The 18,169-nt window shown below is 35.4% G+C and overlaps 1 protein-coding gene across 1 annotated transcript in view; it reads right to left on the reverse strand.

The window, feature by feature from the left end:
* SNTG1 (syntrophin gamma 1) overlaps window positions 1-18,169 on the reverse strand; it is a 190,891-nt gene that overhangs the window by 19,676 nt on the left and 153,046 nt on the right. Inside the window, exons 14-15 of the mRNA XM_019474602.1 lie at window positions 12,263-12,415; window positions 6,652-6,744 (exon numbers count right to left, since the gene is read on the reverse strand). Coding sequence (XP_019330147.1) covers window positions 6,652-6,744; window positions 12,263-12,415 — 246 coding nt within the window. The remainder of the gene's footprint in view (window positions 1-6,651; window positions 6,745-12,262; window positions 12,416-18,169) is intronic.

The raw sequence follows: 18,169 nt of genomic DNA on the forward strand, positions 1-18,169 counted from the left end.
CCCCGTCTTTTTTATAAGCCCCCTTTAAGTACTGACAGGCTGCTATAAGGTCTCCCCGAAGCCTTCTCTTCTCTAGGGTGAACAACCCCAACTCTCTCAGCCTTTCTTCATAGGAGAGGTGTTCCGTCACCCTGATCATTTTCATGGCCTTCTTCTCGACCCGCTCCAACAGGTCTTTCTTATGCTGAGGGCTCCAGAGCTGGACGCAGTACTCCAGGTGGGGTCTCACCAGAGCAGAGTAGAGGGGCAGAATCCCCTCCCTCGACCTGCTGGCCACGCTTCTTTTGATGCAGCCCAGGATACGATTGGCCTTCTGGGCTACGAGCGCACATTGCTGGCTCATGTGCAGCTTTCCATCCGCCAGTACCCCCAAGTCCTTCTCATCAGGGCTGCTCTCAATCCCTTCATCCCCCAGCCTGTAGTGGTAGTTTACAAACTAGTAGTTTACAAACTGTTTAGCTGAATTAAGAAATTATTTTCTGAAATGTTGGAAGAATCTGATTTAACTAGGCAGTCTTAAACACTGTTCATTCTCCTTTCAGGAAATCACAATGGTTTGTTATAAAGCAACATAACAAGTGCTCTAAATGATAAACTATTGTTGGCTCTACGAGCTATCAGTCAGAAAATGAATAAGAGAAAGCAGGGGATATGCAGCAGAAACGGCTATGTTTTATGCCAGTGCTGTTATAATCACAACACAGGACAGATTTGTGCTGAAGAACTCCATTTAATACTTTGTGTACTCATATTTATCATAGGTCTGTGCAGACACAAAACCAATGTTTTTATTGAACTATGATGTGTTTGACTTGAAATACATTTAGCACAGATGACAGTTTTTAACCATGTATTTTGACTTACATAGTTAAGTATTATATAAAGATTAAATGACAGTAAACAAAGAAACAAGCCACACAGGGTTGTACAGCTTTTATCTGGAAGCCATAAGCATAATGAGAGTCATTACCGCCTATAAACTCGTTCATGAGCATTGGTAGTGAGTTTGGGGTTTAGAACATCTGTGACGTTTTGACTGCAATTTGTCAGGTATGTTGGGGAAAAAATCTATTAACTTGAAATGTAAGAGGGAAAAAACAATTTAAATATTGTTTTATTGCTTAAATAACTTGAATATTGGAATAGCTGAACAACTGTTAAAATCATGAGTTGAAGAACTTGGCTTCACTTCAGTTTATTAGTGATTATTCACTACTAAAAATAGTTCATAGTCAATTCAGTAGTGATGAAGAAAGAAAACTTATAATACCATGAGCACAGTCTTAAGTATAAAATAGAAACTGCCTGAAGATTTACTGAAGACCCGACTACATCAATATATGACAGGACTTCTCAGGTGTTCTCAGAAACTACTACTTGAGCTACTACTGGGAAACATGAAAATGTCATACATAAATAAATAAATAAATAAATAAAATATTGAATTATATTCATTAGATCTGTCCTCCAAGTACTTGTTCAACAACCCCTTCGAATTCATTAAAAGATTTTGCATCTGCAGTGTTATTCTGGGAGAAGTGAGAGATGGACTGAATGAATTATCTGACATTGAACTCTGAAGTCTATAGAATATAGCTTCAAGTTAAGCTTTACCCAGAAAAGAGTTGTTGAATTTGATATGAGTAGTGGCAAAATAATAGAAGTGAACATGAACAAGAAAGACATGGACCTGTTAGAGTGGGACCACAAAATGGCCGGAGGGCTAGAACACCTCTCCTGTGAAGAAAGGCCGAGAGAGTTGAGGTTCTTCAGCCTGGAGAAGAGAAGGCTCTGGGGAGACCTTATTGCAGCCTTTCAATACTTAAAGAGGGCTTATAAGAAAGATGGAGAAAGACTTTTTACCAAGGCCCACAGTGACAGGACAAGGGGCAATGTTTTTAAACTAAAAGAGGGTAGGTTTAAATTGGACATAAGGAAAAAAATTTTTATGATGAGGGTGGTGAAACACTGGAACAGGTTGCCCTGAGAGAAGTTGTGGGTCCCATCATTGGATGTGGAAAGATAAGTTTGTACTGATTTTTCAAATGCTTATTTTAAAAATTCATACAATGTATAAAGAACTAGATGTAAATATTTTTTTCATGAACAGTATGACATTTTAAACATGTCTTTAATACTGTGTTAATTCATGTGACAGTTGCTAGGAGTTTTGTACAGTCTTAATGCACAAATATATATGCAAATATTAATAAGATATAGATAATGTAATTTAAATTTTATTCATGTTTTCCTTGTCCTGCAAACTGTTTTCTATTTTTCATTGTTTTCTTAGATTTTTCTTGGAAAAGAGATTTTGAACTCCTGCTTCATATGAACGCCTTCATTAGGTGGAGAAATAATACTTTTAGCTTATGTGCCTAAACACATCTAGTTTATGTTTCCGTTTATGTGAGTATAACAATATTGTTGAAGAACACTACCAGCATAGACACAACGTACACCTGCTATCATCATAATGAAGATATCTGAATAAATTTTTGGCTGAGAGAATCACAACCTTTATCTTTCCATAAAGTGATGGAGAGTAGGTAGTGGTTTTCCTATTTAGGTACTCATTAAAATGTGGTTGACACACTTAGGGCAGATTTGAGACAAGTTTTCATCCTATGGCTTGTTTGACAATTTCAACTGTAGCAGTCACTTGGCAACCGATTATGTTGCATTATACAGTATTGTTTCTCTTTTAATGCAATTGCATTAGAGCCATCCTTATCATCTCACACTGCCTAATGCCTGATTACCTAACAAGACAATATGTCTCCTTTTCTATCCATGGTGCTATACTTTATTCTAACATACAAACTAATTAAGGTGCAACACTGCAGGTAGGTTTCTGAGGTTACTAACTGCATTCTGCTTACAACGCTGAAAGTTTTAAGGCAACACAATCTGCTTCAAAATAATATGTAGAGAAGTTAAAAATAATATTTTTACCTGTTTTATATGTAAACATTTTCTATGTAAAATCTTTTTTGTGAATGTTATGCAGTAGTTTACTTATGCTTATGTAATTTAAGTGGCTATATATCAGAAGCCTGAAAACATTTTTTAATGAATCTGTTGACAACATAAATACTATTCTATCTGATTAGAAAACTTGGAGAGCTTCTCATTTGATTTGCTTATGTACAACTTCCATTCAGGTCACAAAAATGTGTATCTGTATTTGGGTGAACAAAACCTTAACTTTGAAGGGAGCTGCACAGTTTTTGTTGGTTTCTTTAGACTTTTTTTATTTCTAGATGATGTGCTTTTTGATTGGTAACAGAAGAATATAATGTGTTTTGGGGTACAAAAACAATCACATTAAAAGTTCCATGAAACATTTGTGAGATGAATAAATGAGTTTTCTCAAAGACTGGTGAACAGTGATAGGAAGACCTGCAAGACACTATGACTAGCATATGTGACCCATAGCTCTTCATGACAATTGCCAGAAGAACATTATCCAAGAAGCTTTTGCGTATTGCTTATAGAACTAAAATATTTATGATTCTTGTGGGTTTTATGCTTTAAAGGCTCCATTTTGGGAGGTCTGGATTTGTAAGTGAGGGAAAAAAAAAGGTCTTGAGGTCTTCATATTGTAAGTCTGTAATGAGTTTAATAGTCTCAGTTATTGCTATCCATTTATTTTGTTGAATTTCCAATGTACAAGTTCTCCATGCCTACTGAATGGATTAGTATGTGGCGTATCTTTGGTATGCATGCTAGCTAACAGATCAGGCATTTTTAACACTGCCTTTATCTTGAACTGTATTCTCTGCTTGCCTGTCTTTCTGTATCAAAGAAAAATGAAACAAGCCCTGAAACCTTCAGGATTCCCCATGTACTGACTCCTGAGCTTTACCAGGATGGTCCCTCCCTCCATTCAGGAAAATAAAACCCACTTTTAAAAGAAAAATCAGCAAGCATTACAGCAAAATTAATGTTATCAGTCTAAAATGAAAACACAGAAAGTGCAAGAAATACAGAGAAAACACGGACAGTGCAAGTGGAAAAGGCAGAAGGGAAACTAGGAGATAAGTGTAGCACTGAAAAATGGGAAAGAGAATTTTTTCAGGGGGAATCACTCCTGCCACAGCATGCAGCTCCTGGGTGGTATCAGGAGCTTTGTGGACCAGAGCGACACGCTACTGTGATATCACAGTAGGTGATAGATTTGACAGATCAGCAGGAGTCCCCCTACTCTTCCTTGCAGCCTGTATGTAAGTGTGGCGAATGAGTGGTACCAACTAAGAGATTTCTAAGGCTGGTCTGGGTCTGATAAATGTTTTGTGGGCTGCTACCCACTGCAAGGCTGGGGAGAGAAGGAGGAGGAGCAGCACAGTATGTCAGTTGCAGATGATGTAAAATGTAGTACACTTTCTCTAGTTACAACTACAGCCTATTCACTGCAACAAAAATGTCTACACTTGCCTGTTCTGTCCACATAATGTCTATGAAGCCCTTCCCTTCCTGAAGGAAATGCCTTTACACATCTGCTACCCTTTCACACTTCAATGAAACTTCTTTCAGATTCTGTAAACATGTGCTCTTTCATCAGTATTTAGACCCTCAAGATTCCCAGACACTCAGCTGCGGTTAATGCTTGGCTTAAAATTTCAGAACTTTTTGGATGCTGAGGCTAGATGCTATCCCAGAAGGAACAGGTTCATTCCATGGTTTCATGGCTTTACAGATGAAGGGGAGAGGAAAAAGGAAAATTGCCTCATACTCTTACATTGCTTTATGGGCCTTCTCAAGCTTGGGACACCTGGAAGATGGAAAATTCCTTCTTGGCTTTCTTCTGGTTGCCATCAAGTCATCAAAGCCTCACTCCAGTGGTCTTGCACTGTGGATTTCCTGCTACTTGGTTGTGCAGTGTGATTTTAGTTTGAGTAGGTTCCCAACCTACTCAGTCAGGACTCTTCTGGCTTGAAATGGAAGTTAGATGCTAATTTTTTGCTGCACTTGTTTTAGTGTTGGAGTTTATCATGCATTTTTAGTACTACTTATGTGACCTTGTAGGGAACATGGGGCAGCAGGAAGAGGAAAGGAAAGCTGAATGCAAATCTGTTGGCAATGCTAACAATTGCTTTAGTGTTTCAGCAGTCAATTTTAATACTCAAAATATTTTTCTGCTCTTTGCTATGAAAGAAAAAAAACAATTAAAAAATCTATTTGTAGGGGCAAAGAAGAATCTGTTTTATAAGTAATATTGTTCACCAAGATGATGTCTCCAGAAATTTTGTACAACTGGAAAGGCACAATGACGTATTTGAGAAAGCAAGACAGTGAAGTTATACCTCTGCTAGAGCTTTTTTCTGTATCTGGAAATCTGCTGTACATGTTCTAAGGACATACCAAAAGGGTACCACACCCTTCAGCCATGGTAACATGTATGAAAGAAGTTGTGCTTGTGCTTTGCTATCTGAAATGTGGTGTATGCTTGTAGTGCAGATAATGGCTTTGAAAGAGCCTGAAGTCTTTTGAGAATCAGAGATGTGCAAGAGCTTTGAAGGAGATGGAAATTACCTTTATACAAAAGTATTGCTATAATATTATTGGAGGGTGGGGGAACCCTACACATTTTTTTCTGAGCCATTGCATTTTAATTCTGTTGCACTGATTTTTTTGTGTAATGTAGTAATTCAATGATGAATCATACAAGACTATTTGCTTAACAAAAAGAAAAATGTATACACAAGTATTTGAATTTCAAATTCACCACACCTTGTGCAAACAAACAGTAGAATGGAGTGGGAAGAATAAAAGGGTTGTGATTAGTGGAGTAATGTGGTGGGAAGGGTTGACTTAAGATAGAGGATAGGATCATATTCTGGAGAGAAAAGGGCATTTTCAGCAATTGCTGGTGGCAATGCTGCAGCATCTCAAAGGAAAACAGGTATTGAAGAGAAGTTGAACTCAGAAAAAATGTTTCACATTCTCCCATAACAACAGTGTCAAGTAGTAGCAATAAAGCCTGCTTACATTTTAGTACTTTTTAGCAATTAGTGCAAATGCAAACATACGTAAGCTTTTGTTGATTTTATGGAATTTTGGACTTACTGATGCCATATTATTCACTTGATATAGCAAACTATTTCAACAGTTGTACTGAGCTTTTTTAAGGCTGACGGGAAAAGCATGAGACGTACAGACCATGGCTGATTTCTCTTTTTACAGACACCTGAACAAAAATATCTAAAACATAAACTGAGAATTGCTGTAATAATACACACTCCCACCCATGAAATGGGAGAAGACAAAGGCAGGTTCTTTTCAAAGCTCACAGATCAGCTTGAAACCAAGAAGATTATTTCCTCTCAAAACCAAGGATGCACCAGTGAAAGAAACATCAAACTGAATCAGTCTGGTCTTTCATGTGAAATTAAAGAATGAAGACTTGATGCTTGTTTCAGATCTTGTATTGGTATTGACTTTTCAATAACAAGCACATAACAAAATACAACTTCTCACATCATTTAGAAATCACCCCTGAGTTTAAACTAAAGCACGAGAGATTTGACAAGAGATGATCTGTTGCGATAACAAAAAGAAGTACATTTTAAGGATATACCATTTATCCCAAAATATAAGAAATAACGAGAAATAATAATAATGTGATGGAAACAAGTCTTAGAACTTTACCTTTGTGGCAGCATCAAAACAGACAAAGCCCATGCTAAAGTCAATGGTAAGTCCCATAAGATGACTCTCCAAAACACAGGCATACGTCTTGCACTGTAAAAAGAAAAATCAGAGAAGGTAGTTACCACAGAGCGCATTTCTTCAAATTCTTTCTAGGACCAGTATTTCTGTGTCTTTAGTCTAATGTTTATATATCTCAAAATTATTATCAGAAATAAGTCATTTGTGTGTAAATAGGTCAATTTATTGCCGGTGTATTTCAGATCAAAGGATTTATATTAGTGACGAAGTTTTCTAAGTATTGTAAAAAGAGTCTTTGCTTCCATTAGGGAAAAAATAAATTAGAATCAGAATTGCCTCAGTGGTTTACCAATGACAACCGCTAAAAGGGAAGTTTCATTATTTTCAAACTCTCTTATTTGTTTTGGTACCCAGTAACTTCCTCTAACATTAATATATTCCTTTTAGCTTTTTAAGAAAAAATAAATGCATTTGTAAAACACCTCTCTGATATGCTGTTTATTGTGGGTTTGTGTTGTCCTAAATCTCAGTGAAAAAAGTAGTATTTCATACCATGTAGTAATTGACGTAATCATATGAAATACCTTTTTTGCTTCAGCTAGTGGACCAAAATATCTCAAAGGTTTCTATGAGGAACCTTGAAATCCTGAACGACTCTCTCATTCTCTGATTTAAAAATTGATGCATCTATTTATTTCCATAACATCACACTTCAATACATGCTGTGAGACATCTATTAGTGTCATTTTCAGGATCAAAACTATTGCTATGTCTGAAGGCTGACTTCAGGTTAAAAATTACAAACTTGTATTTTTCATCACTAAATATGTAAAAAAAAAAAAAACATTTCCAAATCTGATGTAAGTTCTTTAAATAAACCATTCTTATTTTATAGAAATTTTACCCTCCAGATTAAATGAAATAAAGTTATATTCTTCAAATGTTGCTGTAGCCACTAAATATACAAAATGAGAACAAAGGCTTCCATGATCTATAATGTGTCAAAGAACCAAAATATAAATTTTAAACATGGGGACAATGTAAGTTACTAAATTATCAGTGTAACAAAAGTATGTATTATTATTTTTGGCATTTTGATTATCAAGTATAAATCACATGCCTTTACTTATATATTCTTTGGGTGGGCTCTTTGGAGTCTAAATGGTCTTCCCCAGAACACAAGATGAAAGGCTCGTTAACAGCTTCTAAGCGTTGAAATAGACATTGTAGTGAAGGAAAATGGAAAAGTTCATAGCTATATAGATTCTTTGGTTATTTTAAATTTGACTTTCTTACACTTCAATATAGATTTCTTTTCTGGAACTGAAATATTTGAGTGAATTTCTTTCATTGATCAAATCAGGTCTCAACTACATAGAAACAGTTGGTGGTTAATCTTTGTGCATGCACCTTGGAGCTCTAGAATCCAGGTTTCAAACACAGTGATATCCATCATGGAAGCTGAAGGACACTCTCTATGAGTTACCAGTGGGGCACAAGTGCAGCATTTGAGCCAGACTCTAGACAAAGCATGGCCATCTATAACTCAGAAGTAAAAACAATCCATGACACATGCCTTACAAGATGATTTTGCATTATTGCTGAGTAACAGTAAATCATATGTTACTGTGTGATCCACCAAAGGTGTTCAAAAGCTATAACTGTCTGTCAGTAAATGAAAGGTATCCTACTGCTGCTGTTGAGGTGGAAAGCAGCGACTGGTCTCTTCTTGCAGCTTCCAACACTGAAAGAACTTTATGTACTTTACTACATGTATAAAATCTGAATTCATACAGTATAGACGTGCACTTGGTCATTATAACTATTAATGCATAAACTCCCAAAATTTTTAATTACGAAATCAATGACTCAGCTCTGTGGTATTGCAGTCATATGCTATTTGTGTTTATATTAGCAAATAAAAGTGGCTTTTTTTTTGAGCAGCTACACCATAAAACTGTTATGAATATGTAAACTTTGACAGTAAATCAGTGTTGTTAGAAAAGGAGAGAATATTGCCTTTGGCAACATCTCATTAGTAGAAGAAAAGAGTGTAAAGTAATATATTTCACAGTGACTTACTACTTAATGAATTCACATATGCAAAAATGTTCAGGTTTTGCATGCAAAGCAAAAAATGTACAGTTTTGTAGAATTATCTTGCTAACTTCCTACAAGATGTAAACTACATTTTTATTTGTAGACCTCCAAGATATCTAGGACAGACATAGAGGCTTTAATGAGAATTAAAATTTGGCAAGAAGACAGTATATCAGATTTAAAATATGTATTGCTGTCTAAATCATCTGACCTCCCACCTCAACACCAAAGGTCAACCTACAATGTGCATTGCACCACCACGCTGAGCTGGCAGAGCTACCTCTGCTTAAGCACAGCACTGTGCCTGGGCTACTTAGCCTCACTGAGAAGTTAAGATTTATGAGAAACAGGACATATCAGTCTTGGTTCAATGCTGCACTGAAAAAGCAACCTACTTCCCAGACTGAAGGTTCTTTCTACAAAAGGCAGTGCACAATTTGTGGAGAAATATCATCTAGTTCGGCTGAATGTAGCTATCGGTAGGAAGAAACTGCATTGTAAGGTGCAGACCACCAGTAGTAGCTGATTCTTTACTTATTCTTTACTTATACATAAGACCAGTCTATGCCCTCGGACCATGTATTCCATGATGTTCAAAACCATGCAGAGAAGCAAAAATGTGAGAATAACAAAAAGATCTCCGGACAGCAAGATTTTAGTTTCTTTGGGGAAGAACGTCTCTTGCTTTATGCATGTGTTGTATGCTCTTGCACATGATTCTGGTCACAGGTCAGAGTAGGAATGTGAACTTTCAGACACTCGTTAACTCTGTTAAGATTTTTCTCATCTTTATTTTCTTTAATTTGTCTTTTAATTCAGACATTTGAATAAAACAAAAATGCAGAAATTCTTCCCAGGAGACTTGATACTTTAAAATTTCTTACACATTTAACAAACACTTTAAATCATTAAAAGTGACTATTAATAATTTATACTGTGGATGTTTGGCTTTAGTTGCTGATTTCTCACACAGAGCTCATGAAAACCTTATCAGAACTGAAGCATCCCCCTCCCAAAAGAAGCAGAATATATTTCAGCACTCATTTCTTGTTCTTTTACAGAATCTTAAATTAGGTTTATGAATAATTCAGTGGGTCAGTCAGGGGCTGAAGGAGACAACCCAAAGTTGTTCCTTAGATTCTACAACCTCAATACACACAGTGTAAATTATGGAAAGAATGATATGTTGTAAACCTAGTGTAAGCTATCTCTGAAGATAAGGGAAACCATACTATAAGTCCAAGATTTAATTCAGACTTTCAAACTCAGATTCAACTTCAATGGAGACAAACATTAAAGTACTGTAACACAAAGCAGCTTACACAATAATCCTTACATTAGGGAACAAACAACTACAACACGAACAAGAAGGACAGCAAGAAAAAACTTCATGATGGAAGTGGTGAAAATTTTAGCATAAAGTAGCAGGAGCACAAGGGGAACCTGACAATCATATATAATTGCACATCATTATGCAAGCTATAGTAGTCTCAGATTCTTCATATAACAATGCTGTGAGATAGTAAGGAAAAAGGATCTCCATTTCAACTATTTTTTTTTTCTTTTAATAGGTAATTATGAAAATGGATTAGCATCTCTTACCACTCTAAGGAAAACTAGCTAAAGAGTGACTGTAACACACCACAATGGTACCACTACAATATCGTACCACGTTATTGCTAAACTATTATCAGCTTGACTATCTCTCCTCTAATAAATTTCTTTCCTAAAAAAAAACCCTGCCTCATTTTTGTTTTAGGTATACCTCTGGCAGAAACTATGAATTAGGATTAAACAGAATTTATTATATACTTACAGTGAGGCATTTAAAAAATATTTTAATTTGTGATGCATTCTTCAGAATTACATCAGAATAGGGCCCTGATTAAATTCTCGTGGAGGTTAATGCCAATTTATACTCATTGAGTAACTCTGTTATTATTTGTATGAGTATGGAGTAGTACACAACACATTTGAATAATTTTAATGGCAGTTTTAAACTGCAGTTATATTTTCAAAATTATATGATTTCATAGTAAGACAAACCTGCACACAGCTGGATTATCATTCACATGAAATATAAATATTCATAAGAACATAATTGCATAAAACAAAATTTTCATAAAAATGTACAGTTGATACCTCGATTTTGAATGTCACCTTTTTTTCTCACAGAGCAATGAAAGAACTTGCCAGAGACAAAGTATACCACTACTTAAGTCAAACCAGATTTTATCTGAATCTGTGAATTGGTGGATGAAAGCAGTAATGGATTGCTGAAAGAAAAATAAGCAGGCCAAGGCCAGTTATACTAAAAATTAATATTCTATTTTTTTTCCAAACTGAAATATAAAAAGAGAGGCAAGAAAATAAAGAAAAAAAGGTGAAATCATAAGTGTGAGTTCCACAATAATAATCTATCGTGAGAAGCCTGTTTGTCCACCTTCACAAATTTGCTATAATCAATCTCAGGAAATCATTACTTTGAGTTCATAATTGCTACTCTGAACACCAGTAGAGTGAAAAGAAAGGTGGAAAGGTTAAGATTAATCTGAGGTCAAGATTATTAATGAAATTTTTTTTGGGAAACATGGGAGTAATTTTGAATAAATGTAATTCTAAAACCCAAGAGAAAATGAGTGCAGAGAAAGTGAGCATTAGCCAATACTTGCACAGGCTAACATGCTAATAAGACTTTTGTAGGTGTGTATACAGAATAACTCATGGCAACATCAACTAAAGCTGTTCCAACTACATGTATTTTTTATAACTAGAACATCAATATAACAACTAGGATTAGGTGACATAATTGTGATGGGTATTTTTTTTTCTCCTATTTTAAATAAAAAAAAACCACATTACTTTTTGGTCATGTGAGAAAAACAGAGTTATCTTTAAACACTCTGATATGTAATTTTGCTATAAAAATTTGCTAGTAATCTGTACCTGAATGTCATCCACCTCTGCTCTGTCATCTGACAATTGAGTAAATACACAGGAAACAAGAAATGTATGAAAAAAGAATAATGTATCTGAAGTACAAGTTTGTTCTTGCTTGCATCCTGAAAGTACTCTCACTCAGTGTACTCTCATTCCTGATTACAAGGACAATTTAATTCCTGCAAGGTTCTCATATGTTATCCAATAAAAAATAAAGTAGCATGTAAGACAGTATGTAAGAATATCTACACAGCTGGTTTTGTCCCTGATCTATAGATTGTTTTTTCTCTTCTGTCCATGAACTTTAGTTAACAAATATGTATCACCTAGTCATAATAACTCAAAGACTGTATTTGATGTGATCTCTTCTGAATGTTAAATTGCAAGCTGCTTGGGAACACCAAAAAGGTTTTTACGCAATTACATACATAAAACAATAATAATTTGAGAGCTGCAGGAGGTCAGAGAATTTCTTAAATTGCATCATTATTTCATATAGACCTAATTTGTTAATGAAGCAAAAGGTAATCATCAAGGCAGTTGTTCTCACCTGTATCCGTTCAACTTCTAAAAAAGTTGCTGTTTGGAAGGCTTTTTCCCATAATGTTAGGTCAGACTCTAGTTCCACAGAAAAGTAAAGATCTTCTCCAGATTCAGACTGGACACTGAAGCAATGTTTCCGCCGGTCCAGTAGATCACTGTCCTGATGAAAACCTGAAGTTATATAATCTGGCATACATCAATTAATATTTTTAATTGCAAACATCTATGCCTCAAACCTAGCATTTTTAAATGGCATTTTTAATGATATAACACTGTAGTAACTACTGAGAGCTGAGGAACTGAAAATTAGGGGTTTGGTCTAAATATTGACATTTCAATGAATTATAAACAGGACACCTACATTCAGAATAGTACAGAACAACATAGCATATCTGGCATAGCTTCCAATATTTTAACAAATTACTTCTCAAAATTGTTATCAGCTATACACTTCTAAATTAGATAAATTCTAGAAAAGGTGTCCACTTTCTATTCATATGAAAGAAACACAAATATCAGCTTCTCTGACCCATTTGACTCACCCACCCTACTCTGGAAGGCTGGCCAAAGGAAGCAAGAGATTTATTTAAGCAGTATGAAAAGTCCATCTGTCCTATTTTCCCTACAGAGGCTAGACAAAACAAGTTCATATTTCCAGTGGCTTACAAAATCCAACATAAAATTTGTCTATAGCTGCATACTGCCAGTAGAGACTATAGTGGCTGCCAGCAGTTAGGTTGCTGGCTTTGGACCTGGAGGAGAAAGTTACTTTTGGCTTTGCTTTCAACACAACACCACACAATGGATATCAGGCTACAAATATATAATATTTAATGATTGCTAGCATTTGTAATTGGCACTAAATCAACGAATAACCAAGTTAATCAGGAAATCCATCACTAAAATATTTTTCAATGATTTTTTTTTTTTTTTTTTTTTTAATACAGGATGCTTTATGCTAAAATTCTGGCATGTAATTCGTCCTTGTGAAAAAAAAAAAACAACACTTGCAGAAACAGTTTTAATTAATTTTGTCCCTACTACGGCAAAGCAGCTGTCACAAGCCACAAGCTCACCAGCTGTCCTTGCAAATACATCTGGGTATACATTTGGGTATATGTAGCTTGGGTGCAATTTCTACAATGCTACCCCATGGCAGAGGGCCCAGGTGAGATCAGTAAAGGAGGCTCACAGGACAGTAGTGCCTTCTGGCTATACATAACTTGAATAGACCAAGGGGACCATAACCAGCTGATACAAGCTGGAAGAGCACCTTACATTGTTCAAGCCAGCTCTCTCTGGGGCAGAGAACCAGGAACCTAAAGCTGACCGAGAATGGAAATATATAAAACAGGAATCTGTATGAAACTATTACCCTCAGGCAGATAAGTAGGCAATGGTAGAGTAAGCACTATTTTTCTCTTTCTTTTCATTCAATAGACATGTGACAGACCTGCTCAAGAAAGCCAGTACAGCATGCATTCATGAATGCTCCTGGTTCAAAACTGCTTTACAGTTTCTAGAAGAATCAGCTGTGGAGGCAACATACCCCGTCTTTGCAATCACCATGACAAAACCAAGTTGCTCAGATTTTAAAATGACCAGCCACTGTGGAACAATCTCCTTCCTTACTTCCATCAAGTCCTAAGCTTAGTAGCTCAATGTCATTAAGACATGGATGGACAAATCAGAATGAACATAGGCTGTTAGATCTTAAAAACAGCATTTCAAAAAAAATTAATATTATCACAGATTTCTTTTCCCAAGTGTTCAGAGGGCTGTGTAGTTGAACTAGTTAGATGTAGCTAAATAATAGCCAATGTCCTATGACAAATACTTTCGTCTCTTTTTATTTACTGGTTTTTTTTCCTTTCCACTCAGGCCCTTCTGCTAAAACTAAAATGTCAATTCTGCTCACAGTATGTTTTGACCAGCATTCAAAAAAGAGGTCATAATGTCTAGGTTGTTGTTAATGACAGCTATGCTCTACTGCATGCTCAGCCTCAAAGCGCACAGAGCAACAGCACTGTGACAAATGTTTAATCTTGTGGATATGTGTAGCAACGTAAAACATATCATCTAACACCTGACTATACAAACCCCATCAACAGGAACTGGATGAGTAAAAGCACCGGCCGACCCTCACTCCTCCAGGGAAGAAAAGCTACTTTGTATAGTATAATAACACTTCTTGTCTAACAGGTCTTAAGCAGGATCTTAAACTCATTACACTCCCAGAGCTACACCTGATTGAATGGGCATGGAGTCTGACAAAACTCGTGTGTAAGGTACATATCTTTCCCAGGGCAGATTTAGTTCATAGCTACAACCTCAGAAGAAACTAAAAATATTTTGAACTCATCTTCACCTGTTCTTAACAACAGTAAGTAGAGAACAATTAATTACTACTAATGCAAACTCTTAAACCTTATTTGAAACAAGACTATGGCACTATGTGGGATCACAGGAATCACTGTCATTACAGCAATTGAAGTAATAGCCCCTGTTTCTAAGTGGGAGGAAGTTTAGTGCAGTGCTCGGTTCCAGAATACATAACTCTATTTAGCTGGGCACAGTTAAGTTTGATGCTTTTAAATTACATTGTTAAACTGTCCCATTCTTACAGGGTTTTTTCCTATTAAGAAGAATATGCTGGCTATGAAAAAGGGATGAGTTCTCGTGTAGACTGACAGAAATGAAACATTAAAAGTTTTACTGAGATTTATCTCTGTTAAAATGTGTTTGAAAAATACAAAAATCTCAGAAAAGGTTTTGAAGTGATTAAATAAAAGCTTGTGTATTTTATTATCAATTTTGTTAGCAATAATTGTACTAGATTTTACTAAGCATTACATCAAACCTAGAGGATGAAAAGAGAAAGAAGACCTAAGTGGGATCTACAATATTAATCCATGTTTTTGCTATTTATGTATGAAAATGAGAACGTTCTTTGATTTAGAAGAGATCTAATCAATACTAGGTAGCATTTCCCCTCAGTGGTTTACATATAAAAATTTTAGAATATTTCAACTACTACATCATATTGTGACAAACAACACATATAATGTACTCATTTATTATTGGAATTTACATTTTGTGAAGTTCTAATTTGGAATGCAAACAAAATTCAACATTTCCACAGAAATAATAATTTTCCACAGAATAATAATTTCATTTTTTGACTAGTTCTAATGTTTGTATTTGTGATTTTGATATCCTTGTCTACAGTTAAATCCATGGTAAGAAAAGTTCAAGTCAAACATATTTGAATGTTGTACTTTAGTTTTTAAAAAATTGCTGACATACATATGAGGTATTCCTTTCCTTCTTAGTAGTATTTCATTCTACTTGTAAAAATAATTCGGTGCAAGGCATAAAAACATTACTTACACGACTGCATACTCATTTTTTTCTTTTTCTTTTTTCCAGCAGAATTCCTTACTTAGTCAAATAGCTTGTCAATACATTATGGCAGGCTGAGAATAGATTAGGGTAGCATAGTGAAAGCATTTGTGTTAGATATCAATATGTCAGCAAATTTGTATCGGCAAATGTGTAAAAAGTGATATTTTACATGTACTTGCTAATAGTGCTCTGAAAAAAATTCAAAAGTGCCTATGGAAAAGAAGATCCTACCATAAAACAACAGCAAAAAATTGTTTAGGAAATTAATATTTTTGTTTTCAATGTTGACTCTGGCTGTTAAGAGTAAGTAATATGTAGACCTCCACTGTGAAGAGAATACACCAAAGGAAATTTTGAATAGCTGTCCCTGAGACAGGAACAATTTATTTCATATAAGGAATGGGACACAGATCCAATGAAAAAATCATGTAATCACTGTTGCATGAAAGCCTATTGTCCTAAATTCTTTATGCAATTAAACTGCAACATCTTACGCTAAATTTAATTATTACAATAGTCAGAAAGAAAGACAGGAAAAAAGCTCAAATAATTAAAGAATGTGACCAGAAAATAAGAGAAAAATGCTACACAAAAATCTACCAAAATTAATGTATCAGAACATATTAGTGTATAAAATACTGAAATAGTGCATCACTTCAATCTTGAGGAATGACCAACAAAGAGGTTGCAGGAGTCATTTAAACATATATTTTCTGTATCTGTTATTCTTTTTCTTTTCCTCTGTGTGTTTTTCTTGTTATTTCTTCCAGGAAGCAGGATCAGACTCTGAGATTGGCAGCCCCAGCCCAACACAACTGACTTGTTTTTTCCCCAAAAGGTTACAGTTTATACTATGCTAATATTGCATAAAAAATATCAAAAAAGGGGTTTTTTTTCTTTAAAATAAAAAAGAAACCTCTCTAAAGTTAAAGGGAAAGAGAAAAAACTTTCCTTAATAACTTCAGATTTAAATACAGTTTGTCCTTCTTTTTCTGAATCAAATAAAAAATACAGCGGCAGTTGTCATGCACCTAATAACACTGCCTCTGCTTTCAAAAAAGACTCTTATGTGGTGCTGTACGGTTACAGGAACATCAACATAACACACAGGGCCCATTAAATTTATCCAAATTAACACACCATGGATTAGGGATTGTATCATTATGTACATGCTGAAGAGAAATGAACTGATGTCACATACAGAATCAAAGAAAATATGGATGACTGGGCCAGAGATGTGGTAATCTACTGCATATCTCTGTGCAAGGTAGGAGCAGCTACACACCAGCTTATGCTTATAAGAATCCAGTGATGGAAATTCAACGGCCTCATCAGAAGCTCTATTTCAGTATTGAATGATACTCGCACCTGAGAAGTTCTTCTTTACCGTATAACTGAAGCCAACTTAATGATGGTCTTAATGTCAGTGGACATGGAGATCATTTATGGCTTTTACCATCTTTCTTACCTTATAAGACAACTGTAATTCTAATTAGAGTGGGAACAGATCCTCTTTTCTTTGGAAACATTAAATACTCTTAAATTTAGAACAGGAGGCAAACCAAAGACTGAAAATTACTTCAACAGTTTAGAACTGAAACACTCAACAGTTTAACACTTTTTCCAAGAACTGGCACCTGGCTAAACCCTGGCTGAATAATCTAATTTTCTCTGGATGCAGCATTAACCTAGTCCTAAAAGGGATTCATTACTTATGCCTCCCAAGCAGTTTTGAGTATGTGTGAAGTACTTTAGTGGAATCACATCAGGATGCAAGTCTCAGCCATTGAGCAAACTATATTAATGATACACCTCAATATACTTTCTGTACCTTCACTTCATATGTTTTTGTGTCTATTGGCATCAATTTTAAAATTTATCTGAATGTATAAACATTTTCAGTAGTTTCCCATGCTTTTTATATCATCCGTTTCCCATGCTTGACTTACTGGAAACGGAGAACAAAATTACAGGAAATGTAAGTGGGAAAATTCACATAACTGCATTTGAGGATTTTACACACACTAACAGCAAAATAAGGAGGGAAACAGAAGTCTTCTGAGACACCAAGTTGGTCCTGATTAATATAGTAAGAAAATTATAGCTGCACTGATGTGAATGATACCAGCTATAAACAATGATTCACCATCCTGACATATTGCTGGCATAGACTGCCTTTCATAATTATCCTCACATTTCATGTCAGAGTTGATCTGACACATGAATATGTTTCCTGGTTTATGCTGAATAAAGTGTGCTTTTTATTGTAAATCTCCAAATATTTTTGCATGACACATTGAAAATAGAAGGCAGGTGACTGAACTATAGAAAGCATTTTCTCACAATTAGAAGGAGATGCTTGGCTGAAGCTGAATCATAGAATCATAGAATCATAGAATCATTGAGGTTGGAAAAGACCTCTAAGATCATCACGTCCAACCGTCAACCCAACACCACCATGCCCACTAAACCATGTCCCTAAGCGCCTCATCTACACGTCTTTTAAATA

Source organism: Aptenodytes forsteri, unplaced genomic scaffold (assembly GCF_000699145.1).
Source record: "Aptenodytes forsteri isolate BGI_AS27 unplaced genomic scaffold, ASM69914v1 Scaffold139, whole genome shotgun sequence".
Classification (NCBI taxonomy): domain Eukaryota; kingdom Metazoa; phylum Chordata; class Aves; order Sphenisciformes; family Spheniscidae; genus Aptenodytes; species Aptenodytes forsteri.